We start from the raw sequence: 27,328 nt of genomic DNA on the forward strand, positions 1-27,328 counted from the left end.
CTATACCGATATCTCAGTGCCTGCCCAACTACTCCTCACACAAACTCTACAGGATGTTGAGTGGCACGAGAAAAGGGTATCAGAACGCTGCATGGTGTTGAAGGTCAGACTCATCGCATCTTTCTAGCGTTGATGTCGACTTGCAGAGCTCTAAGTGGGTTACCAAACTGTGTGGTCAATAAGAGACGTTCCATTGCCAGGCTCATACTGTTAGCGCAGCCATAAAACTACATCTACCATCGTAATCGTTCTAGACCTACGCGACACACTGCGTCGCTCGCATTCGCAAACTCGTATATCTTGATGTTGCTGTCCGTGTGCGCATGTCAGTTGTATCGGCTACGTCATTGGCTGCCAATCTGGGCGCGATGTTTGTATGCACTGTTTCTGCACCAGAGGAGCCTTGAATCGGTAACGAAATTTGGTGCAGAGGGGAATCATATAGCAATCGCGACCTCGTTGATCGCGAAGTGTTGTGGTAGAGGTATACTCGTAGGGCGGGAATAGCCGGCGCATGTGCTTGGCCGTGGACCCTTGCTTAGGGAATATGGAAGAAAGTTGACGATAGTTTATCGCCATCATGCCCAGCGCATCGCTTCAAGCCCACCACAGCCTACAACACCCCCTGTAGGCTCCCTCTCTCCCCAATTCTTGGGAGCGCCTTAGACGTCCGTATGTACGTGATTCGATCCGCACTGCGAGTGTCTACGAAACGACCTCCAGCGCGCTTTATCCGCGGCCGCCGCTACCCATCCATACCACGATTACGAGCATTCCATACCACACGCACCCTCGCACAAGCCTCTGATCCACCGCCCGCACCCAACAGCACACCCGCCGACCAAGATGACGTCAACAAGACAGACGGAGACAAGGCGGCAGCAGGCGAGGAACCAGCAGACAGCACGGTAGCATCAGAAGACCCCGAGGTCCTCGCACAGAAACTCCAGCGGTCGCGGGAATCCTCACGCAGGTACTCGGCTGCCTTGCGACGCCAACAGCGGGGGAAGAAGACACAAGGGCTGCCGCCTGTACACATACCAGACTGGTTCTTGAAGAAGAGGGTACTACGCCGCGAAGACCTCTCCAGAGACCCACAATTACCCAAAGCGCCCACGGTTCTGTCTGTAGCAGTGACTCATGCTGAGTCCGGAGAGCATGCCGCATGCACTATACCCGCTCGACGCGACTCAGACGCTACCCAGATCCTGTCGCGGCTAGTGCGTGGCCTGTGGAGCAGGCGTCTGGACGACCATGAGAAGCTCAAGGTTGAGAAGTACCTAGAAGAGAGGATTGCACCGGTCGATCACGCGGAAACCCACCAGTCACAATTGCGAAACGACGAGGCAGTTGCCAGCACCGAAGCAGGACGCCCTGGCGACGTCCCCATAGCCACAATCACAGAAGACAGTGCCTTCATGGAAGCTTGGTCTAAACTGAGCAAGTTGCAGAACGATACAGACATGGACCCGCGCAAGAAGATTGAGGCAATGAGGAAACAGAGTGCCAAGCTAGGCATGGCTGCTAGAAAGAGGGAAATCGCTAAGACCCGGCAGATGGGCAGCTCCAGACGCCTATCGTCCTTGGTCATCGCTGAGATTCGCGCCACTATCGCTGCATCTCTTTCCTCGTTACAGCCAGCAGCTGGCGACTCGTTTCCTGCTGCGAAGACGAACCTCATACTTCATTCGCCAACCGTCGAGCACGAGGCGTCAATAGATGAATGCGTAACATCTACTGCTTTTGAATTAGGATCCGACGTCATCGTCCTGAGTGCTCAAGACCTCGCTCATTTAGCTGGGGATTACCTTGGCGAAGGAGCAGAACCATCGTCACGTTCGATTCGCTCGCTGGGCTATGAGACATATCGAATGAACGCGGACTTGAGCGATCTCATGAGGGACATAGAGGACTCTGTCGCTGAAGACGAGGCCGATTGGACTCCATCATCGTCTACGGACCAGTCTGATCCCAACTCAACACGCCCTCGTGCTATGCCCCTCTCCATCATCGCTCTCACACCTGCCCTGCGCGCTATGACTCAAAACTTTAAGGGTTTCCGAATCCCAGAAGGCCAATTTGGTACTTCTACTGATACGCTAACCGACGAATCTGGGCGCAGTCAAAATCCTGGGGATGTTCAACTCGAGGATTTGAAATTAGCCACTCTTTTAGATGCGTTGATTGACTCGAGCGACGCAAAGCAAAGTCGTGGCATCGTCGGTGATAGCAGCTTACCTCTTCGCTCCTCTGATGAACCCCCAACGTCGTCAAAGACTCCTGCATTTTTCGATTACTCCCTGGCCCAAGAAGGTGCTGAGCTTGAACTCAACTCCACATTACCAGCTGCCGCAAGGCCCGACATCAATATGGCTGTCAAAATTGGCTCAGCCTCAGACACGCTCGACGTCCCGACTAAATCTAAGATCATCTACGTCAAGGATTTCAAACAACTGAATGCTACACACTATGGTGGCCGCATCATTCAGAAGCTTGAGGAGCTTGTTCGCAAGCGCCGTAATGCTGGAGAAAGTGTCATGATCGTAGGAAGCACTTGTTCACGCGATCTAACGTATGAAGTATCATACGGGTATGGGGTCCCCAAAATCTTGAAATGACTGAGCTAACCAACCGCAGCGGGGTTCGCGCTCTCCAGGCCGAAGGCGAGAGCACTTTCTTCAGGACCATTGTCATTGCATCAGAGTCTGGAAACAGTAACACACCGAACTTTGATGAAGCCATTGCATCATTGGGGAGCAGCTCTGCGTCCTCTGCTGATGTCTCACCAGCGGAGAAGAGTAAATTTCGACGCATCAATCTATACCACATCCAAGATATGCTTCGCTCACTAGATCCATCTGCAGCTGCCACGATCTCGGATCTGGAGCAAAGTCCTACACGATTTAGCGAATGGGCTCCTGTATTCTCCGAGTCACACTTTAACCGTGTGCTGACATACGATGAGGTACATAGAGTAGCGTTGACAGCTCTTGGTCTGCTCATCACAAGCCCGACAAGTGAGGCTGCAGCCTCTGGAGGTGCACCAGCGCAACTAAGTTGGGCACACGTTGCCCTTGCGATGGGCCTGTTAAAAGCGAGTGACACTGTCAAATACACCTATTTCGATAAAACTTTACCGGCCCCGAAGCGCTCCAAGAATGCTTTCAGCAATGTGGAGGGAGACTTTCAAGCAGACCTGGGCAGAAAACGTCCCGACGAGAAAAGCATAAAGCGTCAACAGAATCTACAGCGCATAGCTTCTACAGCTAGCAAACACGAAAAGCGACTAATGCCGGGTATTGCGGATCCGGATCAGATCAAAACGACATTCGATCAAGTTCACGTACCTACGGAGACAGTTGATTCGATACGGACCATTACCTCGTTATCACTATTGCGTCCTGAGGCTTTCAGCTATGGTATCCTAGCGACAGAGAAGATATCTGGTGCACTATTATACGGACCTCCAGGTACAGGGAAAACGCTTCTTGCCAAGGCTGTGGCAAAGGAGAGCGGCAGTACTGTGCTCGAAGTGTCTGGAAGCCAAATTATGGACAAGTACGTGGGTGAAGGCGAGAAGAATGTAGCGGCCATCTTTTCCCTTGCACGAAAACTGTCACCATGTATTGTGTTTCTCGACGAAGCAGATGCCGTCTTCGCCTCCCGAGATGCGATGCGGGAACGAACGTCACATCGCGACATACTGAACCAATTCTTGAAGGAATGGGATGGCCTCAATGACCTATCCGTGTTCGTTATGGTAGCTACGAACCGACCTTTCGATCTGGACGACGCCGTCATCCGCCGATTGCCGAGGCGATTGTTGGTAGATTTGCCCACTCAAGCCGACCGGAAAGAGATCTTGCGCATACACCTCAAGGGTGAACAACTGGACGAATCTGTCGACCTAGCAGATATCGCCAAACGCACGCCTTTCTACAGTGGAAGTGATCTCAAGAACATCGCTGTGTCTGCAGCTCTTGCTTGTGTGAAGGAAGAGAATGAACAAGCTGCTATTGCCGCTGCAAAAGCTGCCGCGGAGTCCGAGCCTACGCCTTCTATTGATGCTGAGCCTACATCGGAATCTCCGGCCACCTCCACGACCACCACATCGACCCAACAGCCTTCCTCGCTACCGAAAGTCCCACACCTCGTCCGCGGCCAAGATTATACTTTCCCCGAAAAGCGTACCCTCCATGCACGACACTTTGACAAAGCGCTCCAGGAGATTAGCGCCAGTATCAGCGAAGACATGAGCAGTCTGAGTGCCATCAAAAAATTTGACGAGCAGTATGGTGATCGCAAGGGTAACAAGCGGAGAAAGGACTTTGGTTTTGGTATGGTCGCCGAAAGGAACGAGAGTGCAGCGAGAGTGAGAATATAGAAGCGGCCAGTGGAAACATGGTAGAGGTGAGATGAGACTATGCGTGTATATCTGTACGACTAGACATTGGATATGAGGAATGAGTATATACCAAAGTGGTGGCTGTGTTACCTCAGAAACATGTGCTCTTTGTAAACTTGTACCATGACTGGAGGTAGTTTTTAGTGGGGTCGACCAATCACATTATGACTTGACCCATGGTATGAGTACATCGGTTTCCACGCAGGATTCACATCTGAAGGGGTCAGGTATAAAAGACACCGCCGACGCTTCATCTACTCTACCAACTACCATCCTAATCCCCGTCCCCAGAAGAATTTGCAGCATATCCCTATGTTCAACGCAAGCAAAGCGTTATGAGCCCCATAGGATACACTATCAACAAATCCAATCTACCCCCTGCTCTCTTCTGCGACACCAAAACACGACTCGGCCATTCACATCTGCGAATCAAATCAACGACTACGAGTCCATCTAGGATATACTATCACCATGTCTACTTTTGCGCGTATAGCGCATGCCCCTAACCGCAACCGTATTTCAGTCAGAACTGTCAACGCTTTGGCGCAGTTGGAGTATCCTTCACCCACGACCACAATCACCACCACCACCACTACTAGGTCATCGTCATCATCATCGTCATTGCCGACTTCATCTTCCGATAATGCGATTACTGAAGATTCAATCTATTGCTCTCAAGGAATCAAAGACAAAGACAGCGAGAAACAGACATATGGGAGATTCGCCCGAGTCACATGGTTATTCGGCTGGGTGGCTTACGCGATGGCAAAAGATCCTCGGGCCAGAAGGACGTTCGACGAGGACAATAACGAAGAGATTTACGACAATATTGTGTAAAGATGACTACAAGGCGTTGTAATAGCACGAACATGAAAGCTGGTCATTGAGCGGAGTAAAGGCGCGATTTGGCATATGAATGTTCTCTGACGTGATTTGGTGCCAGGGATAAAAGTATTCGAATGCTCTTAGTATTTATTGAATCAAACCTACTAGCTCATTTCCTCTTCTATCGTAGCATCTCCTCAATCGTCTCCTCCAACGGCTTAGGTGCCCTTCCAGCCTCCTTGAGCAGATTCTCCAATGTCGGATCGTCGATATCGCATTCCCCATCTTTGAGCGCATCGTATGAACTACTCCACCACTCCACACTCGGCCTCTCCATACCCTTCTCATTGACATAAAAGTCTTCATACTCTTTCCTCCCTACAACCTTGAGTTTGATCTCTTCGCCCCTCACTCTACTAACAATGTCCGCAATATCCTTCAACGACCAACTCTTCTTCTGCGAGAGATAGAACGTCTTGCCCGCCCATTGCTCACTAGGCGCTGCAAGTACCTTTGCAGTACCAAACGCCATGTCGGGAATGCTGGTCCAGCTGATCTTTCCATCGCCCGCGACAAGCACCTCCTTTCTACTCTCCTCTTTCAGCCCGAAATAATACCCAAAGTACAAAGGCCAACTCTCGTTGTACAATCCCTCTCTGATCACAGTGACCTTACACTTCCCTTGTTCCTCCAAATCATGTAGATACTTCTCCGTGCGGATATGCGCGCGCATGACACCGGCTTTGGAGGGGTTGGCGAAACCGAGGGAGGTGTAGTAAATGTGTTGGACGCCGACTTGTAGGGCGGCATCGATGGCAGCGCGGTGATGCGCTTCTCGGCCTTTCCAGAGCGGCGCATCGTTGTAGTCCATGGCTATACGCGGCGTGGATACGAGGAAGAGGGATGTGCAGCCTTTATAGGCGCGGATCAGGGATTCGGGCTCATCGAAGTTGGCCTGGCGGAGGGTGATGGATTGGTTGCGGAGGGGTGTGAAACGGTCGGAGCTGGGGTCACTGGATGTCTGTGATATTTGTTAGTCATGAAGTCCTTGAATTGAAGACGGGAAAGAAGGCAAGAAGAAGAAGACGTACGCATACTACAAGCTCTTTTGGATTAATGAGCTTGTTGTCGAGGATGGCGTTCAGCACGGCGCCGCCGAGCTTGCCTGTTGCGCTGGTAAGAGCTAACATCTTGAACGTCGTATGTGTAGATATTTCCGCTAGAATTTGGATTTCATGAAAAGGTTTGTTGTATTTCTATTTGAGACGCGTCGTAATTTCAAAAATGTCATGTTGATGACTTCATCGCTAATCAGGGTCCACGGCAGTTGCGGTGGGGCATCGGTAGACAAGCATGGATTAAACAGTCACCGTATCTTAAGAAAAGATCAGTCCTTATTACTCCTACGCATAAGCCCAAAAACAGTAATGCTATAATAAAACTCACAGATATCGTATGGCGAAGCTTCGTTGAAGTTGATGAAGTTGATGGAAATTCTGGTGGCTGGTTTCCCAACCTCCTCATATTAATACATTGCCCATGGTTCAGCCTTTGAAGAATCTTCGTCTCATTCCATTCCAAGAAGCTTAACCGAATTATATTGATGCTTCCGAGCTTGTACCCGTACAACCACACCCTCCTGCCTCGCAAAGAAGGTGTTTCTTGTATGCCATCGTGTCTGTCCCGCATCATAGAACTCGAAGCGATAGTTCCAGACCAACTGCGGCGACAGCTTATGCAATTCAAGCAGTGCAATATTCTTCCCTATACAGGTCCTCGTTCCGCCCCCGAATGACATCATATACTTGTCCATTTGGTTCGCGCGCACCGGATCCATCCAGCGGTCAGGATTGAAGTCATCGGCATCCTGGCCGAAGACTCGCTGGTCAAAATGCATAACTGCTGCATTGATTCCAACAACGTAGCCTTCGGGAACGAATTGTCCGCAGAGTTCCATGCCCCCGCGTGGAACGGTTCGTGGTAGGGAGAGCTGTGCTCCAGGGTGAATCCTGAGCGCCTCCTTGATACACGCACACAGATAAGGAAGCTGACTCGCCTGCTTGTACGTCGGCGGCAAATTCATGCGGCCTTCCTTGACAGCCTCGTCAACCTCTTTCTCGAGACGAGCATAGGTATTGGGGCTGTGCATCAAATGATAGAACAACGATCGGAAGGCGATAGCAGTTGTATCGCTGCCTGCAAAAAGTGCACCGTAGGATTCCTGTTCGACGTCACCCCAAGTGAAATCCACCTTTTCGCCGTTCTTTTCGTAGATGTCGAAAACCTGTTGCGCCATGTCTGTTCTATTCACTTCATGACGGGATGCGTAAGCTTCCTTCATGAGGCGTGCGGAAGAGGAGCCAATGTTTTTTCTGGTTTTAATGTGTCAGTGTGCGGAGGTTAGAGAGAAAGTATGGGGGAATATACACGCCATTCCTAATGTCCTGACCAGCAGCTGTAAGCATGGTACCTATACCAACAAGTGGCCTCAAGAGTGGAGGTGCAACACCCATCAAGCACACAAATGGTATCATCTTGTCGAGCGACTTGATCCAATCGTTTTGGTCTTTTCCTTCATCTAAAAAGCCAAAGGCTCGGCCATAGAACAGTTCGCCGATGATGTCAAAAGTATACCTATTTGCTCTTTGTTAGAAAACTTCTGGTTGAGGGAAGAGTAAGGATGAAGTACCAGTGCAGCCATTCGCCGAGATCACACGGCTTTCCCGATTTAGCAAACTGTCGTAGTCGCTCTATGAGAAGATTGCTGCAGGAATCTATGTACTCTTCTGATTTGGAAACGTTCGTCATAGAGTAGATACTGCTAATGATTCTGCGCCTTCGTCCGTGTTTCTTGTCGCTCTTGCAAGAAAATATGTCGCCATGAACGCTGGATCCGGTCGTATTGTACGGCTCGTAAAAACTCGCCTTGTCCAGTGCGTTGGAAAAGCGGTAGATACTCGCCAAGGCTTTGGGACTGCATTTGCATCAACTTCACATTCTGATCGATGGATGAACCGTACCGAGGGTATGTCACTACTTACTCAGAACACGACAACTCATTCGGTGCGATGCGTATCAATGACCCATGTTTAGCATGCAGAGCCCTCTCATACTTCTCAACGTCTTCCGTCCAAATCTTTTGCATATACCAGAAGCGCGAGATCTTCGCCCAGAAGGGTCCCGGGATTCTACTCAGAGGATGGAAGGCGACTGTGTAAAAGATCCAGCCGAATAAAGAGATGATCGGTAATGCCACAAAAAGCCAGGCACTTGGAAGGCTAAGAATCAATAACATCGTGATGTCGTAAAGAATGGAACAGGAGATGCTTAGTGCTCGAAAACGGATGGAAGGCTAGAGTCGACATTGTAAGGAACTTTATACAGTTCCATAATTTCGGTGAGCAGTAGTATATGAAGAAATTGGCTGGTGACTACCTGGTATCGGTCCACAGCGGCTGTAGCCTTGTACGATGCTTAGCATGCTCCCCTTTGATTTCCTCCGATCCTTGGTCGGCTCGACTACCTGAATACCTTCTGATTCGTCCGCAATGTCCGTGAACACTAGACTGTGATTGTACAGGGTATTGTAGCAATATCGGCCGAGGCTGTCACCAAGCTTGGCCATGTACGATGGGTGACGCGTAACGGTCGTACAACACCAAAAAGCCCTATGCTGGTAAACTGGATATGCCCCCTCTTTCCGATGTACAAACCTCTATGTACAAACCACAATTCTCAAAGTAGGCAAGAACGAGAAATCTTTAACCCAAAAAAGTCACCGGCTGTCGCGAAATGCAAGAATCGAACGTGCACACAACGAGAGATATATTCCAACACATCTATATCGACAGTTCTTCCTACATCTCACTCTCCTCTCACACTATACAGCAAAATCCTCCAAATGCAACAGTAGGCTTCATACCCACGAGGAAGAACACAAAAGAAATAAAGAACGCCGATAACGATGCAAGATTAAGCAAAAGCACTCTCAAATCCCAGTTTCTAAATCCGACTAGGGTGTAAATGACCGTGGTATTGCTATTTTATAAACAAGTTTTAAGGAAAGGAAAAAAAGCTTTCTATGCATACCGCACACTACTTCTATGTACCGGCGGCGGCATAGGAACGTTCCCGTTCGGCGCGTGCGGATTCGGTGTCCACGGCCCTGACGATCCTTGAGGTGGTGGAGGACCAGGAGGAGGGGCAAAGCCATTGTTATATTGACCCATAGGCGGGGGACCCATGGGTCCGCTTCGATTCCGCCTTCCGCTGCTTTGGTAAGGCATTGGCGGATGAGCAGCAGCGTATTTCTTGAGTTTTGAACGACGACGGTAGGAGCGCCAGCAGCAGCAGAAGATGCAGAGGAGGAGGGCGCCACCGACTCCCGCGGCGACGCCGATGACAACAGAGAGATGGCGGTCGATCCATGTGGTAATTTCTCGGCCAACGGAGCCGCCTTCGCAGACACCCTGTCAAGAGGTTAGTATGCTGGATAGAAGAAGAGAGGTATTGGAGAAAAACTTACGTTACTGCATCTACCCCCACCGGTACAGCTTGTTCCATCAAGAAAATTCTGCTGAAGTCCATAGCACCTTGCTCCAAACTCTGGGCTTGCACAGCTGAGCATGCAGTTGCTGTTGTCGCAAGCATATGTGTCGTTGCTCTGCGTGTAACTACCCATGATGGTTTTGCACTGCATGTCTCTGCTCGTGCACTGTCCGGAGGCACAGCTGAGGCCGTTGCCGCAGCTTGAACCATCGTCCCTGGTCTGATCTTCAGGACAGTATGGTGAGGTTCCAGTACAAGTTTCTTGGGGGTCACACTCGCCAACGGAATTACGGCAGACAGTGGTTGCGGAAGCGAACTGGCAGTCGCGGCAGCAGTCCTCATTGGAATCGTCGCAAACGGCGTTGTTGATGAACCGGCAGGTCTCGGGATCGCAGCATGAGTTGCCCTCACAGCCTGAGGTGCCACCGCAATCGCACTCCTCGTCCCCTTCAACGATACCGTTACCGCATCTTTGGCCGGTGAGAAGAGTGACGTCACGGTTATTGGTGAGACACTGAGATTTGACACTGTTGCGTCCGAGCGCAGAGCAGATGTTGCCGATAGAACAGGCGGAGAAGCGTGAAATGCCGGGAGATGTGGAAGGGTTCATAATGAAGCCGCCATTGGCATCACAGGAGGTTTGGCTAAGGGGGCAGCATTGTTGTGCGCTGACCACATCGCTGTTTCCACAAGAGTCGGAGGTGCAGTCGTGCACTGCGCCGTAGGTGTGACCTGTTTCGTGGGCAATAACTTGCCACTCAGTGCCTGTCTTGATGACAACGTTGGCACCAGCGACAGTCTCGCCAGAGTTCCCACTGTTACCCTGGGAGCCTGTTGTACAAGCCTGTCCAAGCCACGCCAGTCCGACAGCAGATCCGGTGTTGCAGGTGGAGAGCAGAGTCCAGTGGGAGAAGGTGTCGTCTTGCTGTCCTCTCCACTGGGAGAATTGGTTCAGACGGTCTTGGATAGTAATTTGGCTGTTGCAGCCTTGATTCCAGGGTGTCGCTTGCTGCTGCGATGTCGGGCACTCGGGCTCGGTGATGAGCACATTAGCCAGACCGAGGGAGATGTTGAATGTGCTCTCGAACAGTTCGGAAGCCTGGTTCATGGCGTCTATGATGTTTGTCTGCGTCCTGTTCTTGTCTCCATTGAAGGAACTGACATATGTACAGTCAGCGGCCACACCCACGAGCGCGACCTTGCGGGTACCGGGGCATCCGACAGTGCTGCCAATGGTGGAGGAAAGGTCGACACCTGCGCCGTTGCCTCCGGGCTGAAGGTCGTCCTGGCGCTTGAACATGGCTGAGATGAGGGATGGCGACATGGCGGAGGATTCGTCTCGGGCGCGCATACTGGCATACACTGGGTGGTCCTCCTGCGTGTTGAAGATAAGGTCGTCAGATGGACATCCGACGTTGTCTCCTCTCTTCCTCAGCTCCGTGTGCTCGTCGAATTTGCCCATGTCCGAATCGCGGAAGACAACCATGTACTCCTTGTCGCGCAGATCAACATCCGGGTCTTCGGCCTGTCGCGTCGACTTGTAACTCGATGCCGTCTTGACATGGTGGTGGTCGTGGTTCACGGTGAAAGTGCCCTCAAACAGCGGTTCCAGCCCGTCCTTGCGTATCCCTATCCGGGCCCAGCCAACATTGTCCCAACGGTTTCCCCTCTTCATCCATGCTGTGCCCTTGTAGACTTTGTGTTGTAACCGCTCTATCGGCTCTTGGCGTGCTATGGAGCCGTCGGCGTGGAGGTGTGTTATTTGCCCGCCGTCTACAAAGAGGTCGTGGTTGGGCTCGAGGCTGAGGCGGATGCGCTGCCCGGACACGTCGAAAGCGAGGTCGAAGGTCGATATGGCGGTGACGCGGTGTGTTTGTGTGAGGATGTCGGCATTCTTGGCAAGCGCAATGCTTCTCAGCGGCGGGCGGGCGTGTGATGAGGCCGCTGTTATTGTGGCGAGGCCGATGGTGATGGCGGCCCTTAGACTCCCGAAGATGCGCATTCTCGGGTGGCGGTGCTTCTCCGCTCAGGGAGAAGGTGTATTTGGGGTGAAGAGCGAAAACTAAGACAATGCAACGAGAGACATGGGTAGGCACAAGTACGTGTATACAGAAGAAACGCTAGCAGAGGCGAAAGGCTATACGGCGTGTCAACGATGGCGAGCGACAATAGAGAGTCGTAATCGTCTGCACAGCCCCTGCCAGCCACCGTCTTGGCAGCCGGCTCGCGGAAGAGGAGGGGGGTCTGGGCGCGACACGAATGAAACTATCAGATCCCTTCCCTGCACCGTCTCCGCTGTGTATCTGTTGCTCGTATCTGTATACGCCGTTGCGCCGTTGCGCCGCTATTCGCGCGTTTGTCAACACGTTGCTCCACGCACGAACAAACAGACAGAAGCCGGCACAACAGTCGAGTGAATGTAAACCTCTCATTGGGATATTCGCACTAAACATAGATGCGCGTACAGCGGCCGCCCAAACAAAGACAGCATTACCGTGCCCCAGCGCGCATACTGACTGCGTCTCACTATAGAATCGACATTGCTCGGCGCTTGTCACCCTCCAAGAACCACTGAAGCCGCCCTCCCCCGCCAGACTAGATGAGCTTCGCCTGCTTGCTTACCATAGCAACCCATCTCAACCCGAGCCAAGTCGAGCCGTTCATTTTTTCTTAGACTGGTGCACAATGTCGATGATCTTCTCAACTACCGACGGATCCGAAAGCTGTCGGGAAGCGTTAGCCAACAACATCCCACCAAGTACGCGTCATCTTCACCACCAACGCAAAATTCGTAGGAATTTGACTTACTGTCGTGATGTCGCCCAACTGGTCCTCCTCACCCGCCAAGATCTTGCGCATGATACGGCGCATAATCTTGCCGGACCGTGTCTTTGGTAGGTCTGGAACCACAAAAATCGCCTTTGGTGCGGCGAACGGTCCAATCGATTTGCGCACTTGCATCACCAAATCCTTCTTCACTTGGTCACTTGACTCTGTGCCATCTTTCAACGATACAAAAGCGTTGACAGCTTGCCCTGTCAGTTCGTCATTGATCCCCACCACTGCAGCCTCAGCCACCTGGTCTACGCAACGGTCAGCAACTTGCATCTCGGACTTTATGGAGATAACAACGTACGGTGCTCAATAAGCGCGGCCTCAATCTCAGCAGTAGACAGCCTGTGGCCCGAAACGTTGACAACGTCGTCGACACGTCCTCGGATCCAGTAGTAACCCTCGTGGTCACGTCCAGCACCGTCTCCAGTGAACTACCAGATATTAGGCTTGTACATTACCATCGATCGACTTCATCAAACTTACGTAGTAGCCCTTGTATACGTTGAGGTATGTGTCCATGTATCGCTTGTGCGCTCCCCAAACTGTGCGGGCCATGCTGGGCCATGGCTGCTTAAAGGCCAGTACACCCTCAACATCGTTGCCGTGGATCTCGTCACCGGATATGGGGTCGATAATCGCAGGCTCAATACCGAAGAATGGTAGAGACGCGGATCCGGGCTTCGTGGGTGTGATACCACCCATGGGTGAGATGACGTGTGAGCCAGTCTCGGTTTGCCAGTATGTCTATTCTTGTCAGCAACAGTGTCAACGAGTGTACTCAACCACGACTTACATCAACAACATGTGCCTCTTCCTTTCCGACAGTCTCAAAGTACCACTTCCAGACCTCGGCAGCGATCGGCTCACCGACGGATCCGAGAATCCTGAGGTTCTTCATCTGGTGCTTGACGTGCTCGTTACCAGCACGTTTGAGTAGCCGCAGCGCAGTAGGAGCAACGTAAAATTGGCTGACATTGTACTTGTCGACAATGTCCCAGTAGCGTGAGAAGTTGGGGTAGGCAGGCGTGCCTTCGAAGACAACGGTAGCGACACCAAGCAGCAGAGGGGCGTATACGACATAGGTGTGACCTGTGATCCAGCCTACATCACCACCGCAGAAGAAGACGTCATTGTCGTGGATATCAAAGACGTACTTTCCGGTTGCCGCTGCTCCGAGGAGGTATCCTCCGGTTGTGTGCATCACACCCTTGGGCTTGCCGGTTGAACCGGAGGTGTAGAGCAAGAACAGAGGGTCTTCCGAGTTCATTGGCTCTGGTGCAATGTAGTTGGGGTATTTCTCAACCTCCTCGTGCCACCACCAGTCGCGGCCCTTGGTCCAGGGCACCTCGGCGCCAGTGCGCTTGTAGACCAGGCAGTGGCTGATGCCGGGACATTGCTTGAGAGCATCGTCTACAATCTTCTTTGTGCTGATGGTCTTGCCACCACGCTTGCCCTCGTCGGTGGTAATGACGACCTTGCACTCAGCGTCAATGATACGGTCGCGTAGCGAATCAGACGAAAAGCCTGCGAAGACAACCGAGTGAACGGCACCGATACGCGTGCAAGCCAAGAAGGAGATGACTGCCTCTGGAATCATAGGCAGGTAGAGGGCGACAGTGTCGCCCTTTCTCACGCCCATCTCCTTGAGTGTGTAGGCTAGCTTCGAAACCTGGCGCAGGAGTTCTCCGTATGTGATGATGCGGCCATCGCCAGCGTCATCGGCCTCGTAGATGATGGCAGGCTTGTTGGGGTCCTTGAAGGCATGGCGGTCTACGCAGTTGTAGCTAGCATTCAGTCTGCCTTCCAAGAACCACGCGACGTCGCCATGTTCAAAAGAACCTGACTGTACAGTCTGGAAGTCGCGCTCCCACGTGAGCAGTTCGCGCGCTAGTCGGCCCCAGAAGGCTTTCGGGTCGGTGATGGACTCCTTGTACAGCTTCTGGTACTCTTCGAGGTTCTCAAGATGTGGTTTCGAGTGCGGGTGCTTGCTATAGTGCGCGCGTTAGCTACTATGCCTCATCTGAATGCGATCGCGATGGAGGCTTCGGCCAAAAGCTCGGCGGCGCGGGGTCACCCCGCCCATTCGCGCGAGCTCTGGAGCTTGATGACGCCGCAGCTGTCATTGTCTTGGTACATGATGCAATGACCAAATAAATTGTAAGAACTCACTCGTAAAACGCCTTGGGAACGTGGAAAGTGTCCACCTGGTGGGCTTCGGCCACGACAGGCGCACTGGGCGGCTTGACGTCTCCTTCGGACATGTTGGATTATTTGTGGAGGTGTACTAGCCTTCTGGCGGGGCAAAGGAGCTCGACTTCGGCGCGCTGGAATTTCGCGACGAGGACAGTTCAGGAGCTTTGCCAACGTAGAAATGTAGTTTGGCGAGACGCGTGTCAGAGTCCGACAGATGTTCAGAGTAGATATATGTCTCAATTCCGGGTAAAGGGGTCGGCGGTACGCTTGATTGCTGCAGGGGCCCAACTGAAGCTGCTCGCTGAAGATTCGGGAACAGCTTGTCAGTCCAAGTGGAGCTTCGTGTTGGTATTAGAGAGCCGGGGTCGAGGCGACGCGGTTGAGGTGAAGCGGGAAAGGAAGGATTTGTAATGCAGAGTAGCTAGATGGGCGAGCGGCGCTCTTATGAGCAGTTACTTTGGCAGGGCAATGGCTCTAGCTATGTTGCTTTACCCCTCGCGTGCCTTCGCTGCGGGGACTGGAATATGACGCCCATCCTAAAGCTGGCCTCTGGCTGGGCCCACACTGATTCCGTGGGCGGCACCATGATCCAATTCGGATAGCATCTTGTGATGCCCTCCGTTTCTCCGGATCACTAGCAGAGCACGCCAGTCAGAAGGTATTGCTGTGCCGATCCGGCCGTCACTCTGCTTGACTGTCGATTATTGGTGAAATGCAAGGCGCCCTGCTTGACATTTTGTAACTGCGTAGCAACGTGTTGGTTGATCAGTGCGGGCGCTTCTTGCGCCATCACCATATATCCATCCGTGCACGACCCTGACGAAGGCACCCGGCCCGCAATTTCGCAACCGAACGACAGATCTCGGGCAGGCGCGATTGACCAATTTCAAGTAACGCATTCGGCCTATAGTGCGGCTTGCAACAGTGTCATCAATACCGGAGAGCTACAGCTCGGCTCCAAAGGTGCCGAATCCTTCTACAAAGCGCTTGGTATGACACCACACAAGCCGCAAACACCCTGTTGTGACCAGACTGTCAAGACTACGAGTCCTACATATCTGGCAAGTAATGGAGCTGATCGCATGTCTTTCTTCCTAGAGGATGAGCCTGACCACGCGACGCGTGCAAGCATCAGCTTTCGGGCGTGGGGAAGAGGGCCCATCCGAGGCACCGGCAATTATTACCGCTGGACTGGTCACCACGGCTGTTCACGCTTACGCTGTACTAGCTATCCTTTATAGTGGAACTCCTTGGACATGGCATGCTGGAATACCACCGAAGTTAGCTGTGTGGGTGCAAAACGTGTGCGGTTCGCGCTAAGCTTTCACCGTGCTCGTGAGTAATATGTGTCGTCTCGGTTAGCACTCCATGTAGATACGCTTTGGGAAGTGCCTATAAGCGTGCAAGTGTTTGCGCATTTTCAGCTGTCGTAGTTTACTGTAGCGTCACATGTGCGATGAACACAGCAATCACGATGCGACCGTCCATACACATCTTGGCATCCATACATCCGTCGTCATAGCGACCGGCATACCGCATGGGTCTACGCCATGCGCATTGGCTCATGTTGGCAGTTTCTGGGCATGCTCTAGTATGAAGTAACCAATAGCGATCCGCGGAAATATCTTAGCTGAGTGATGTATTACTGCGGGCCTCACAGGACAGCATGAGACATTTCAAGTGCAATCAACGTCCGGCGCTTCACGTCGAGTAAGACCAGACAACTTGATGGCAAAGCATAGGGATGTCTTTCATCCCGTCTACCTAGCAACAACAGCGCCTTCCACTAACTGGACCACAGAATCATCGCCGTCACTTTCTGCACGTTTCCGCTTCACCAACCCCGGATTGATAACAATACCTCTCTCGCCAACTCCTTCCCATTCAAATTCATAGATATCCGACTGCCCGAATAGCCATATCCTCATTGTCAGTGTATCTGTGATGATGCGCGCAAGGTCTTCGTCTTTGTCTTGGTCGCTGGACGTAGGGTTGGCCCAAGGGAAGAAAGTAAGAGCGAAGTGTTCCGCTGCTTCGCGGATATTCGATTGAGCCATCCAAGACCTGCGACGGTTTGGCATACCAGTAATGTTGCTGTAGAGGTAGACAGAGATGCGGCGATGGAGCGAGGTGGCTGCTATAAGATCCGGATCTGTTTATGATGTGAGTTGTAAGTCTTCTTGCGCGAAGGACATTGTAACAGCTTACCAGATTCAACCTTGGTATGATTCTCGGCATGCGCTACGTAAAGCTCTTCCGGAAACAACGTTCCCTCATCACCCTCTTTCTGCTTTGGCCCCGTTATTCTTAGTACATATGTTACGAGTGCATGCTTGAGCGCCGCTGTTGGGCTTGAGCATTCTTGCAGGAGTTGCGCCATGTCCACTTCCTTGGCTCCAAACTCTGCGATTTCAGGTTCCATGCTCGGGGTAATACTGGCGTTCACATCGCGGTAATACTTTTCTACATGTTCATGCATCAAGGCGAACAAGTGGACGACTCCGTTCCACACCTCCTCGTTGTCTGCTGCAGGCGGTAAGAAAGCAGTGACATTCTTAGACGCGTTTGTTGGTATGGGGATCGGCGCGGGCATTAGAGAAGGTGGATGAACAGCCAGCGGCGCTGGTATAGATGTCTGTGAGACCTGTACGTAGGGGCTATATCGCCCTACTAAACTGCCAGCACTCTTGTGTTGCAACATAGCTAGATCGGGAGCCGAGTCGGCATAGCTTGGGTATTCTTTTCTGCCAACGTTCGCATTTTGGTGCTTGTTCCGTTGCTTGAAAAGGAAGAATGCGGCAATAAATGCCAGAATTGCGCCGAGAATAAAAGTTCCAATGCCCACACCTGTCACTGCTCCTGCGCTTAGTCTGTTGGCATTATTGCCATTCCCTACTGCCTCCACAGTTCCGACGGTCGCTAGACTTGGGTCTGATGTTGTCACAGACGCTGTGGCGATCGTTGTCCTCATAGTCGTGGTAGATCCTGTGTTTGTTGTCATCGTAGTCGCGGTGCTAGTAGGACTGGGTTGGGGGAATCCAGAATCAACGGCTTGTGTGCTGCTAGGTTGGAAGTTGCCATCCTTAGAAAGTAGCGATGAGATTGAGATTTCGTCTGACGGTTGGGAATCTGGCGATACTTCTTGCGGCGCCCATGTCGATGTGCTACCATCCCCATCCTCTTGTGAGGCAGTTGTAGCAGTTGCGGGACACCCATCGACTTGCAAACATATCGATGTTAATTGTTCTGCATTTCTGCTTACTTTCTGACCCAAGAGCGAGTGGAACGCCATCTTCACAGAAATTCGAGCCCCACAACCAAGGCTGAACTGTAATCACGGAAAAGGCGAAGAAAAGAGAGAGAGAGAAAGAGAGAAGAGCAGAAATCCACAAACCTCCTTCAGCCCCGAGGCCACCTTACAATAAGATAATCTTCAGCGCGCGCCCATCAGGCTTCCAGCTCAGCCGCACTGTGCATCCTACAAGCTCCGCCTCATGCACAACAACAACAACAATGAGCGAAACACCGATCCTCCCACACCTTTGTTGCTTACTGTCGCACGGTTTTCATGTGTAATCTGCGAACGCCTTGCCGCGATAGTGCAGCACTACTGGAACTGCGTAGCATGTGGACATGTAAGCACCAGTATGAAAGCGAGGAAACGGAGATCATGTTGCGCTAGGGCGGGTTTTGGGGGCCATGTGTGGATGCATTGTCAGGAACGATGCGCAGCCTTGTCTGCACAGCCTCCGCAAGGGTTGCTCTTGCGCAGGGGTGTATATATTGCTAGTCTTGCATGTCGTCTTTGACGGGTGAGCGACGGTGGAATGCATATGGATATGGTCTAAAATCAAGGTCGGGTGTCTTTTGGCGATAGTCTACAAGCGTTCTAGCGCCCGCTTCCCCCTCCCCAACTCGAATGCTTCTCTGGTGGGCTTCCCATAAGCTCCCCCATCACTGCAGGTGACTTCTCAGGGACAGAACCGTCAAGTTCATGTACAATTCGTGGACTTGGTAATTCCGAGATACTGTACGAACCTTTGTGCCCTAGCAGTTCCACAGTTTGATGATGAGTTGACACCTCAGCTGCACTTGCACTTGGGGTATGTTGCGCTCTTTGTTTTCGTCGCCTTATACATACAAAAGCAATGAGCAAGACTATCAATACCGTCATAGCCACGGTGCCGGCTATGATTCCACCCTTTGCACCTTTTGAAAGACCCTTTGAATCGGTAGAAGCCGCGCTCGTGACGGCGGGGGTGGTAGAAGTAGTCGAGGTGGAGGAGGTCGACATCGTTGAGGAAGCCGTCGAGCTCACAGGAAGTGGTGCAGCCAGACCCGTTACAGTTCCCGCCTCTTCACCCAACTTCCCATTTTTAAGAAAGCAACCCTGCAACCCCAAAGTTACACAATCACCAGACAGCCAGTCCACGAGAGCAGGTGCCAGCATCGCAGCATCGACCGGATAACCTGGGTACACGGCCGAATCTGCGTCAAACGAAGCGTTCATGAGCCAACAGTTCTTGTCTACTGAGCCCAACGGCCTGAAGTCGAATCCGAAGCAGAGCGGTTCCTTCTTGACACAGCGATCCATGCAATCGGACCAAAGCAGTTCGTCCGTAGGATCCAGGAAGTCGACTACGGCGCTAATGTCTTTTCCGCAAAGATTATGGAACGGGACCACAAGACCGGTTTGGTTGTAAGTACTGACGATACCTGTGCAGCCGACGTTGTCTGATTGCGCTGAGGTGCGCGTAATGATTGTTAGGAGACATGAGAGCCAGAGATGTAGACGCATTGCGGTCAGTATGATAGTATCTCGCCTTTAGTCGACCGAACGCTTGGAGAGAAGAGAGAAGGGGGAAGATGCGAGAAGGCTGGACTAGGCAAAGACATAAGGAAGCTATTAGTATTGCGAGGCTACTTCTTCTTCATCGCTGTAGACTCTCTAGCACAAAGCGTCGTCCCCCCAACAGATGCACTAGCATGCGACGAACAATTCATCAGACATCTGGACTTTGACCTTGCCCAATGAGAAAGATGTGGTGTAACTTTCCTTCAGCCGCACAGCCTTGGCAAGCCATGAGGCGTTCTCAGCCTTTTGCGAACCTTGGAACTATATTGAAAATTCTTTTTGTATGCGAGAGATCAGAGTGGCGATAGGTTATTAGACGATAGAGAAGGAGGTCTTGTAGTTCGTGGCGTCGCTTGATTGAAATGTTGCGTAAGTTTTTCAGCACCTAAACAAGACCTCAACCTACTGACTAGCTAGCTTCGTCGGAATACACAACATGTACGCCAAGAACATATCGGGTCTAGGTGCATTGCGGGGTCACAGCAATCATTCGTGAGATGGATCAGCCTCAATAATTGCCAAGTAAACCAAGATACCTTTCTCTCCAACGCACTTTCAATACGAAAACGGCCTCACACCATACACACCCTTTTTCTCTGGCAGTGGCGCAACAGGCTTGTCTACAAACTCCGGGTACAAATACCAACCCAAATCTCTGTTTTCCATCTGAGCAATACTCCACCCATTACCCAGCCAAGCCATTCTATTCGCTTTCTTACCCACACCATGTAGCTCATTGCCAGCGTCCCGATCCTCCAGTTCATCCAGGTAGACGTAGTCGAAATCTTCCCAGCGCGGACTCCGCATTGCCTCAACGCAGTGTAATGTGCTGCCAGGCCAGAGTCCGACGACCTCGCCAGTACCTTTGTTTTTGTACCAACTCCGGCACTCGTCGGCGAAGACTGTACCTTCGAAGTAGGCGTCAACATATTCGATGAAGTCCTTCTCGCGCGCTTCTTTGACGGTCATGGATGCGATGTTGTCTTTTTGGATCTTGCGGATTGATTTGATGATGTAGTCGCCTACTGTTTCGATCATGGTGGTAAGGCTGCCAGAGCCGATCGCAGCGTTGGGTCCGAGCATTGTGAACATATTTGGAAACCCGGCGACGGAGTGCGAGAGATAGTTGACAGCGCGCTTGTCCCATTTTTCGGTGAGAGAAAGACCCTTGCTGCCGGTCAAGGGAAACGGAGGTGGAGCAGATGCCTTGAAGCCTGTCGCACATACAAGAGCGTCAATCTCATGCGTTTTACCGTCAGCTGTGTGGATCGCAGATTCGGAGATGCGCGTTATAGGCGATGTGACAAAGTCTACGTTGGGCTGTGTCAGTGCTTCTAGGTAGCCTGGCCCTGGCGTCAAACGGCGACATCCTGGCGAAAACGATGGCAAGAGCGCTTCGAAGATATCCGGCTTGCTCTTTAGCCTCTCCTTCATGTGCTTGTGGAACATGTCCTTTGCGCCCAGTTGCAATTCAGTCCCTTTCATTGTGACAGCGTGGATACCGTTTCCGTCTTCTTCGACCGTAAGCCTGAATTTGTAGTAATACTCGGGGTCATTCGCAAAACGGTCACGAAGCTCCTGGGGAATTGTCGATCCATTGAAGCCGTATTTGTTGAATAACTCTTGGCCGAAAGGAGGTGATATCCACGTCTTGCTACGCACAAAGGTACTGACATGTGTACCTGGTAGTCGCTGTAACGAAGGGACGATCTGGATAGAAGAAGAGCCGGAGCCGATAACACCAATTCGCTTGTTTTCAAAGTCATACCTGTACCCAAACTTAGTCAATCTGCTACTCAAGACTAGCTGCGGAAATGTGCAATACCTCTGGTTCCAGACTGCAGAATGCATAACTTCGCCTTTGAATGTATTCAGGCCTTCTATCTCGGGCCAAGAAGGCGTGTTCAGATTACCCCTTCCTGAGATGAGTACGTCCGCTTGGTCTTTCAGCACCTCGCCTGTGGCAAGATTCTTCACTGTAATGTTCCACTTCGCAGTTTTGTCATCCCAGTGGCATGCCTCAATCTGATGACGCAACTTGATGAACCTATTCGCCGAGTATTTCTGCGCGACATCCTGGAGGTACGATTGAATCTCCGCTGCCGGGGCGTAGAGTGACGACCAGTTCGGGTTCGGCTGAAATGTGTACTGATATGAGTGTGCTAAGGGGTAATTAGCAGCATATGCAATGGTAAATATGGAGTTGCTTACATGGTACGTCGCACGCGCAACCAAGGTATCTGCGACAAAGTCAGTAAATACATCTCGGAACAGCAAGGATCAAAGACTAGGTCATGTATATACATGCGGCTAGTTTCATTTCATTGCGAACTTCTGGTATGCTAGCATATATTGAACATGTGTTTCTTACCTGTTCTCATACCAGGTTCCTCCAACGCCAGCATTTTTCTCATAGATGACCAGGTCAACATTTCTCAATCTTTCTGGTATACGGATACCACAGTAGATGCCTGAGTAGCCGGCTCCAATGACGACAACTCTCAGACGCCGTAGGTTCTCTACTGGCGCATCGTTGAGCTTGAAAGACGACTTTGCAGCCATACCATTCGTACTGCCGTTCACATGGATACCAGGCGTATCGGTAGGAAGATTAGGTATAGCCGACATGGTCAATAGGAGAGAGGAAGCTGCACAGTAAGATCTGTTGCGCGGCAAGTATCCAATGTTTATGGTTTATTTAGAGGTTACACTCTTCGGCGTAAGTAGTATACAGTAGGACAGAGAAACGATTAGAAGACGTCGGTCGCATAAAGGCGACAGCGAACCGTGATAAATACGGCTGTCGCCGACTACGCCCCTCACCCATCGTCAGGGTTGACCGTGTGGTACAATTGCCGAAGCAATAAGCCCAGCGCTAGCGAGACGTCAAGATGTGGACCAGGTTAAAGGCCGGGTTCGACACACGGTAGACGACTTGACTGGAAGGTTTAGCCTATCAGCGCGCGAAGGACTCCGCATCTGACGGAGGCGCCACCCCAGACTCCACACGCGTCCCGCCTCGCGCTCTTCGCGATCTTGCATCCGCGGAATGCCTCCGCAATAGCCTGCGCACTCGACTCGGCATATGTTTCCCTCTTCCTGCGCGATGCTGCTGCGACTATTTGAGGGCCCATGATTATTATTTTTTTGCGACGAGCCGCACGATGGTTACCATGAAGCTGCAATTGAATCCGTTGGAAGGACAATCCCTGGTACTACCTCGGAACCGTGATGATGGCAATCTGTATCAAGGTAAGTAAGTGAGTATTTCCTGTGCGCGAAGTACATACCTGATTTCCGAGAGCAATGGATAGCCTGGAGCTGTCTGGCTCCCAACCCAGACTGAACTCTCCGTCTATACCGGGGTTCCATTTGTTGCTTGGAGTCTCACTGGCACGCCACGAGGCTATTGGAACATCCCTACTCTCTACATCCCAAATAGTGACAGCATCAGGTCCCGCAGCTGCTAAAAGCGAACCATCTGGAGAGAAGGCAATCTTGAAGGCCTGCGTACCATCTGTAGTGGGTAGGTATTTGACGCATTTAAATGGTTCGTTGGCATCCCAGATGCGCGTCGCACCAGACATGGAACTTGTTGCAAGTAAGACAGAGGGCAAAGAAGAACCATTAGTAAGATGATTTGTCTTTGCTTTGACACGGAAGCCAAGATCGGTAGGGTACTCGTCGGGATATTCGTGGGTCTGTAGCTGTATCGAGTCGTTGGGGTGGAGGATGCCAAGATAATACTTACGATCTTCGATACCCAACACGGCGATGATCCTGGATGCAGCGTCATACTTGACTGTCTCCCATGTTACTGAAGTGTCGAGGGTTTGCTGAGTTGTTAGGGATTCGTTGACCTCATAGATCTTGAAGAGTTTGATACCGCAAACGACGAAGGCAGAGTCGCTTATCCAGTGCGCGTCGAAGATGGCCGTGTCGGTGAACTCGGTCCATGCTGGGATGGAGTCACTATCGTTTTTCCACACTTTGATGGAGCCTTTTTCCCCATCTGTCGAGATTGAGAGTAGCAGGTTCCGATCCGGATTCCAACGAAGAGTGTTGATGAGGCCGGCAGTAGAAGAGATGACCTGAGAGGCCTGGCCGCCTTCGGTAAGTTTGATGAGCTTGTCCATCATCATCTTCTCTCCGACTTCGTTGGATCGCTGTTCTCGTACGGAGACAGTAAGTTCGTTGTCGGAGTGCCAGCATAGAGCGGTGACGTCGAAGTTGTCGACTGGCAAGGGTATGTCGAAATGTTGGGTAGGGGGTTCATGGCCAGGCTCCTTGCTCACGACGTGAACCTGAAGTAAGGATTTGCCTGCTGCGAGTAGTACAGGAGAATCTATCGGGCCCCAAAGTGTATGCTCAATGACTGTTGCGGGGTCCGAGGGGGGTGGAATGGAGACGGTGCCGGGCGTAAGATCAGCGATAGCAATGGCTTCGGTCTGGATCTCAGCGTCCTGGCCTATGCTGAGTGTCGACAAGGGGATCTCAACAAGTGAGGGCGACTCGGCTTCCGAGACCATGGGCTCCGACTCAGCCCTCACGCTGTTGGTCACATGTGTGGTGCCGTTGTGCTCGATCTCCATGGCATCGCCGTTGACTTGGGGCTCGGGGCGCGGTTCGACGCCGTTGGTGGGCTTCGTCTTCTTGCGCTTGAGCGTCTTTTTTGGTGGGGGTTCCTGGACAGCGCCGTTGGCTTCGGCAGCGAGTTCGTGGGCGGGTATTCCCTTGTCAAGAGTCAAGAGGTTGCCATTGCGCGCCGAATATGGTCGTCCGTGGTCGGTGCCGAATCTATATCGCGGCTCCGTCTACGCGTATTAGTACTGCCTTGCAGCGCGCATGTATGCGACGTACATTGCAGGCCTCAGCCTGTAGCTGGTCGAAGCACATGCCATCCTGCACGAGCCTGATGAGTGCGTGCGGTTCGATGTTCTTCGCAAAGGGAAGCGTGTCGGGGTCGCGGATCCAGCATCGTGAGAGTTGCAGGGCTGCATTACCGAAGCCGGCTTCTTGAAGGTATCGCCATACTGCAACTACATGTCAGATATGCAGGCCAATGGAGTCGTCGTATGGGGAAGGGTACCGAGATAGTTCATCGCGTTGCTGCTCAGAGTCTCCGCCATGGCGCATCCTGTACGCGCTGCATGCGCCCCAGCAACGACTGCGTGTGTGTCTATGTTGAGAGAGTCTCGGGGCGTCTTGGGTTGCGCGGTCCGTGGTTGTCGTCGTCGTCGTCGTCTTGGAGCTTGTCGGAGAATCGAAGGCTACCTGCCCTGCGAACTGCAACTACTCAGCACTGTGCACTGGCCCGGCCGCTAAACCGCTAAACCCCACAGATCTTCGTCCGAGCGCTCATGATCCCTGTCGTCCAACGCCATGGAGAATCACACCTGCATGCCTTCCTTCACCCTCTCCACTTCCACCCCTCGTCTGGACCTGCCCGGGCCGATAAGTGCCTGACGCCAACTATCTTCACACCCTCCTCCCCGGCGACGCCCTCCCACCTCTACCATGGCCCGGATAAACCTGCCCCCGCTTACTCGAGGCGTGCTCGCTGCCGTCGTATTCTTTACACTGATAAACTTCGCACTGCGACCGCACGCCGACTGGGTGGAAAAGGTCGAGAAGCCAATCATAGGCGTCGGCAATGGCGTGCCGTGGCTCACAATAGTCCCTCGCTATTCGGTGCCGTGGTATCCATGGGTGTTTGCATTGGCGACCGTGGTAGAACAGAATGTCCTCGGTCTCATCACCACCGGACTCACCGTCTTCTATGGCGGACGCTATCTTGAAAGAGCATGGGGGTCTCACGAGTTTACCAAGTTCATGCTCTTCGTGGCCATGATACCCAACATCCTCACATATCTGCTCTACATCGCTGGCTACCTCCTCATGAGCAGAGGTTCCATCATGTGAGTATACGACACCCCTCCCCGTACGCTATACTAACGCAGTCTAGGCAAACCACCATCTCCGGAGGCATTGCCATTCAAGCTGGCTTCCTCGTCTCCCTTAAGCAGCTCGTCCCCGAACACACCGTGGCCATCGCGAAGGGCCTCATCCGCATGCGTGTCAAGCACTTCCCTGCCATTTTCCTCCTGACCAACACAATTTCCGGCATCGTACTTGGTACTGAGACGGCCATGTTCCTGGCCTACTTTGGCTTCTTCACTGCGTGGATTTACCTTCGTTTCTACCGCATAAGCCCGTCGCTGTCATCTACTGCGACCGGCGACGGATCGGTTATCCGCGGCGACGCCTCAGATACCTTCTCTTTTGCTCACTTCTTCCCGGAGCCCATACAAACACCGGTCGGCGCACTCTCCGACGGCATCTACAACACGCTGATATCGCTCAAAGTGTGCACACCCTTCTCAGATCAGGACATCGATGCGGGCAACGAACAGGCGAGTGCCCGTGCTGAAGGAGGCCTACCAAGCATCATGAATCCCAACAGCAGGGGAGGTCGAGGCGGATCAACGCGAGCTGAGGCAGAGAGGAGACGTGCTCTGGCTCTGGAAGCATTGAATGCGAGATTAAATGCAGCCGCGTCCCGAGGTCCAAGTGCCGCTGCTCCGTCGGCGCCTTCTGTCTCTGGACCTGCAGAGTCACTAGGAGAAACAAACTACGAGCCGGAACGACATGAAACACCACAAAGGCCGACGGCGTCCTAGTACAATCGCCCTCGCTCTCGATCCTATCTCAAATCGCTTTGATTTTTATGTTTTTATCAGAGCATCACAAAATTTTGGTGCATTTGGACCTGATACATTGCGGCGGCGTCTTGTTAGCGTTACAGCGCTTTGTTTGGTCTGCATCATTGAAAGCGCGAATGATACCACCATCTGGGAAGGACTTGTCAGTATTGTTGTACCGAAATATTATGTTCTAGCAGAATAGAGCAAGGGAAGTGTCCTCGAGACCATCCGTTCCATCCGCCAACTGTTACATTTTCACGGGAGACGTTGCCATGACACGACTGACCGGTGCTACATACAATACCTTACTACCGCTGCCTACTCGACTAAGCCAACTTTGCTAGACTTCGAGCAGTACTGACAGTGCGTATTAGTCGATATGTACTCACAATCATGCACCACACGGTCCTTACACTTGTTGGTTAAACATCTTCCTGTTCTACAACACTCACTGTTCGAGTCTACATATCCGCGCAAGGCCTCGATGGGAAGCGCGTAGCCTACGTGCAGACTGGTCGCGTGCTGCAGGTGATTGGTGTAACCAGTCGTCTCGTTACACGGCCCTGCCAAGCGAGTGTCACGGATTCCAGCGAAGAGGGAGTGTTGTTGCAATTGACTACAGAAGAAAATTACACGATAAAATTTACTTCGGAAGTAACATCTTCTTTCTATCATAAGCCGTATAAATATACAAAACTTCCCAGTACTTTTTCTCGGCCAACGCGCATCCACTTCACTTCATCATCACTTTTGTTGTACTATCCGCATCATTCACCATGTACGCCTCCCTCCTCACCCCCGTATTTCTCATCAGCACTGCTGTTGCAGCGAAATTACCTCTAGGTCCAAGCCACTTCCCCATCGTTTCCTCCGAGTACGACCCGAAATTTCCCTATCCGCCTAAGAGAGATTCACCCGTCTCCGACACTGCATACAGCAGACAAAGCTTAGGACAGTAAGATA

General features: G+C 52.0%; 9 protein-coding genes across 9 annotated transcripts; 3 read left to right on the top strand and 6 right to left on the bottom strand.

The window, feature by feature from the left end:
• Positions 1-674: 674 nt before the first annotated feature.
• On the top strand, positions 675-4,384 carry ALTATR162_LOCUS3918 (uncharacterized protein; the record flags this gene model as incomplete). The annotated part of the gene is made up of 2 exons (XM_043311528.1): positions 675-2,572; positions 2,638-4,384. The coding sequence occupies 2 exons, from the start codon at positions 675-677 to the stop codon at positions 4,382-4,384; spliced, it is 3,645 nt and encodes a 1,214-aa protein (XP_043167463.1).
• Positions 4,385-5,411: 1,027 nt separating this feature from the next.
• Positions 5,412-6,420, bottom strand: ALTATR162_LOCUS3919 (uncharacterized protein; the record flags this gene model as incomplete). The annotated part of the gene is made up of 2 exons (XM_043311529.1): positions 5,412-6,251; positions 6,322-6,420. 2 exons carry the CDS (start codon positions 6,418-6,420, stop codon positions 5,412-5,414), a joined length of 939 nt encoding a protein of 312 aa, XP_043167464.1.
• A 377-nt stretch (positions 6,421-6,797) lies between these two features.
• On the bottom strand, positions 6,798-11,780 carry ALTATR162_LOCUS3920 (uncharacterized protein; the record flags this gene model as incomplete). Its single annotated transcript, XM_043311530.1, has 4 exons — positions 6,798-7,602; positions 7,658-7,864; positions 9,320-9,699; positions 9,756-11,780. The coding sequence occupies 4 exons, from the start codon at positions 11,778-11,780 to the stop codon at positions 6,798-6,800; spliced, it is 3,417 nt and encodes a 1,138-aa protein (XP_043167465.1).
• Positions 11,781-12,438: 658 nt separating this feature from the next.
• Positions 12,439-14,874, bottom strand: ALTATR162_LOCUS3921 (uncharacterized protein; the record flags this gene model as incomplete). Its single annotated transcript, XM_043311531.1, has 6 exons — positions 12,439-12,501; positions 12,587-12,861; positions 12,915-13,044; positions 13,097-13,357; positions 13,407-14,601; positions 14,783-14,874. The coding sequence occupies 6 exons, from the start codon at positions 14,872-14,874 to the stop codon at positions 12,439-12,441; spliced, it is 2,016 nt and encodes a 671-aa protein (XP_043167466.1).
• Positions 14,875-16,566: 1,692 nt separating this feature from the next.
• Positions 16,567-17,807, bottom strand: ALTATR162_LOCUS3922 (uncharacterized protein; the record flags this gene model as incomplete). The annotated part of the gene is made up of 2 exons (XM_043311532.1): positions 16,567-16,958; positions 17,015-17,807. The coding sequence occupies 2 exons, from the start codon at positions 17,805-17,807 to the stop codon at positions 16,567-16,569; spliced, it is 1,185 nt and encodes a 394-aa protein (XP_043167467.1).
• Positions 17,808-18,954: 1,147 nt separating this feature from the next.
• On the top strand, positions 18,955-19,841 carry ALTATR162_LOCUS3923 (uncharacterized protein; the record flags this gene model as incomplete). The annotated part of the gene is made up of 5 exons (XM_043311533.1): positions 18,955-19,152; positions 19,226-19,280; positions 19,342-19,505; positions 19,555-19,594; positions 19,636-19,841. The coding sequence occupies 5 exons, from the start codon at positions 18,955-18,957 to the stop codon at positions 19,839-19,841; spliced, it is 663 nt and encodes a 220-aa protein (XP_043167468.1).
• A 375-nt stretch (positions 19,842-20,216) lies between these two features.
• On the bottom strand, positions 20,217-22,289 carry ALTATR162_LOCUS3924 (uncharacterized protein; the record flags this gene model as incomplete). Its single annotated transcript, XM_043311534.1, has 3 exons — positions 20,217-21,823; positions 21,873-21,901; positions 22,033-22,289. The coding sequence occupies 3 exons, from the start codon at positions 22,287-22,289 to the stop codon at positions 20,217-20,219; spliced, it is 1,893 nt and encodes a 630-aa protein (XP_043167469.1).
• Positions 22,290-22,876: 587 nt separating this feature from the next.
• Positions 22,877-24,790, bottom strand: ALTATR162_LOCUS3925 (uncharacterized protein; the record flags this gene model as incomplete). The annotated part of the gene is made up of 4 exons (XM_043311535.1): positions 22,877-22,903; positions 22,952-24,475; positions 24,522-24,694; positions 24,751-24,790. The coding sequence occupies 4 exons, from the start codon at positions 24,788-24,790 to the stop codon at positions 22,877-22,879; spliced, it is 1,764 nt and encodes a 587-aa protein (XP_043167470.1).
• Positions 24,791-25,178: 388 nt separating this feature from the next.
• Positions 25,179-26,341, top strand: ALTATR162_LOCUS3926 (uncharacterized protein; the record flags this gene model as incomplete). Its single annotated transcript, XM_043311536.1, has 2 exons — positions 25,179-25,579; positions 25,627-26,341. The coding sequence occupies 2 exons, from the start codon at positions 25,179-25,181 to the stop codon at positions 26,339-26,341; spliced, it is 1,116 nt and encodes a 371-aa protein (XP_043167471.1).
• Between the last annotated feature and the right edge of the window lie 987 nt (positions 26,342-27,328).

This window comes from Alternaria atra, assembly GCF_907166805.1.
Source record: "Alternaria atra isolate CS162 genome assembly, contig: 23, whole genome shotgun sequence".
Lineage (NCBI taxonomy): Eukaryota > Fungi > Ascomycota > Dothideomycetes > Pleosporales > Pleosporaceae > Alternaria > Alternaria atra.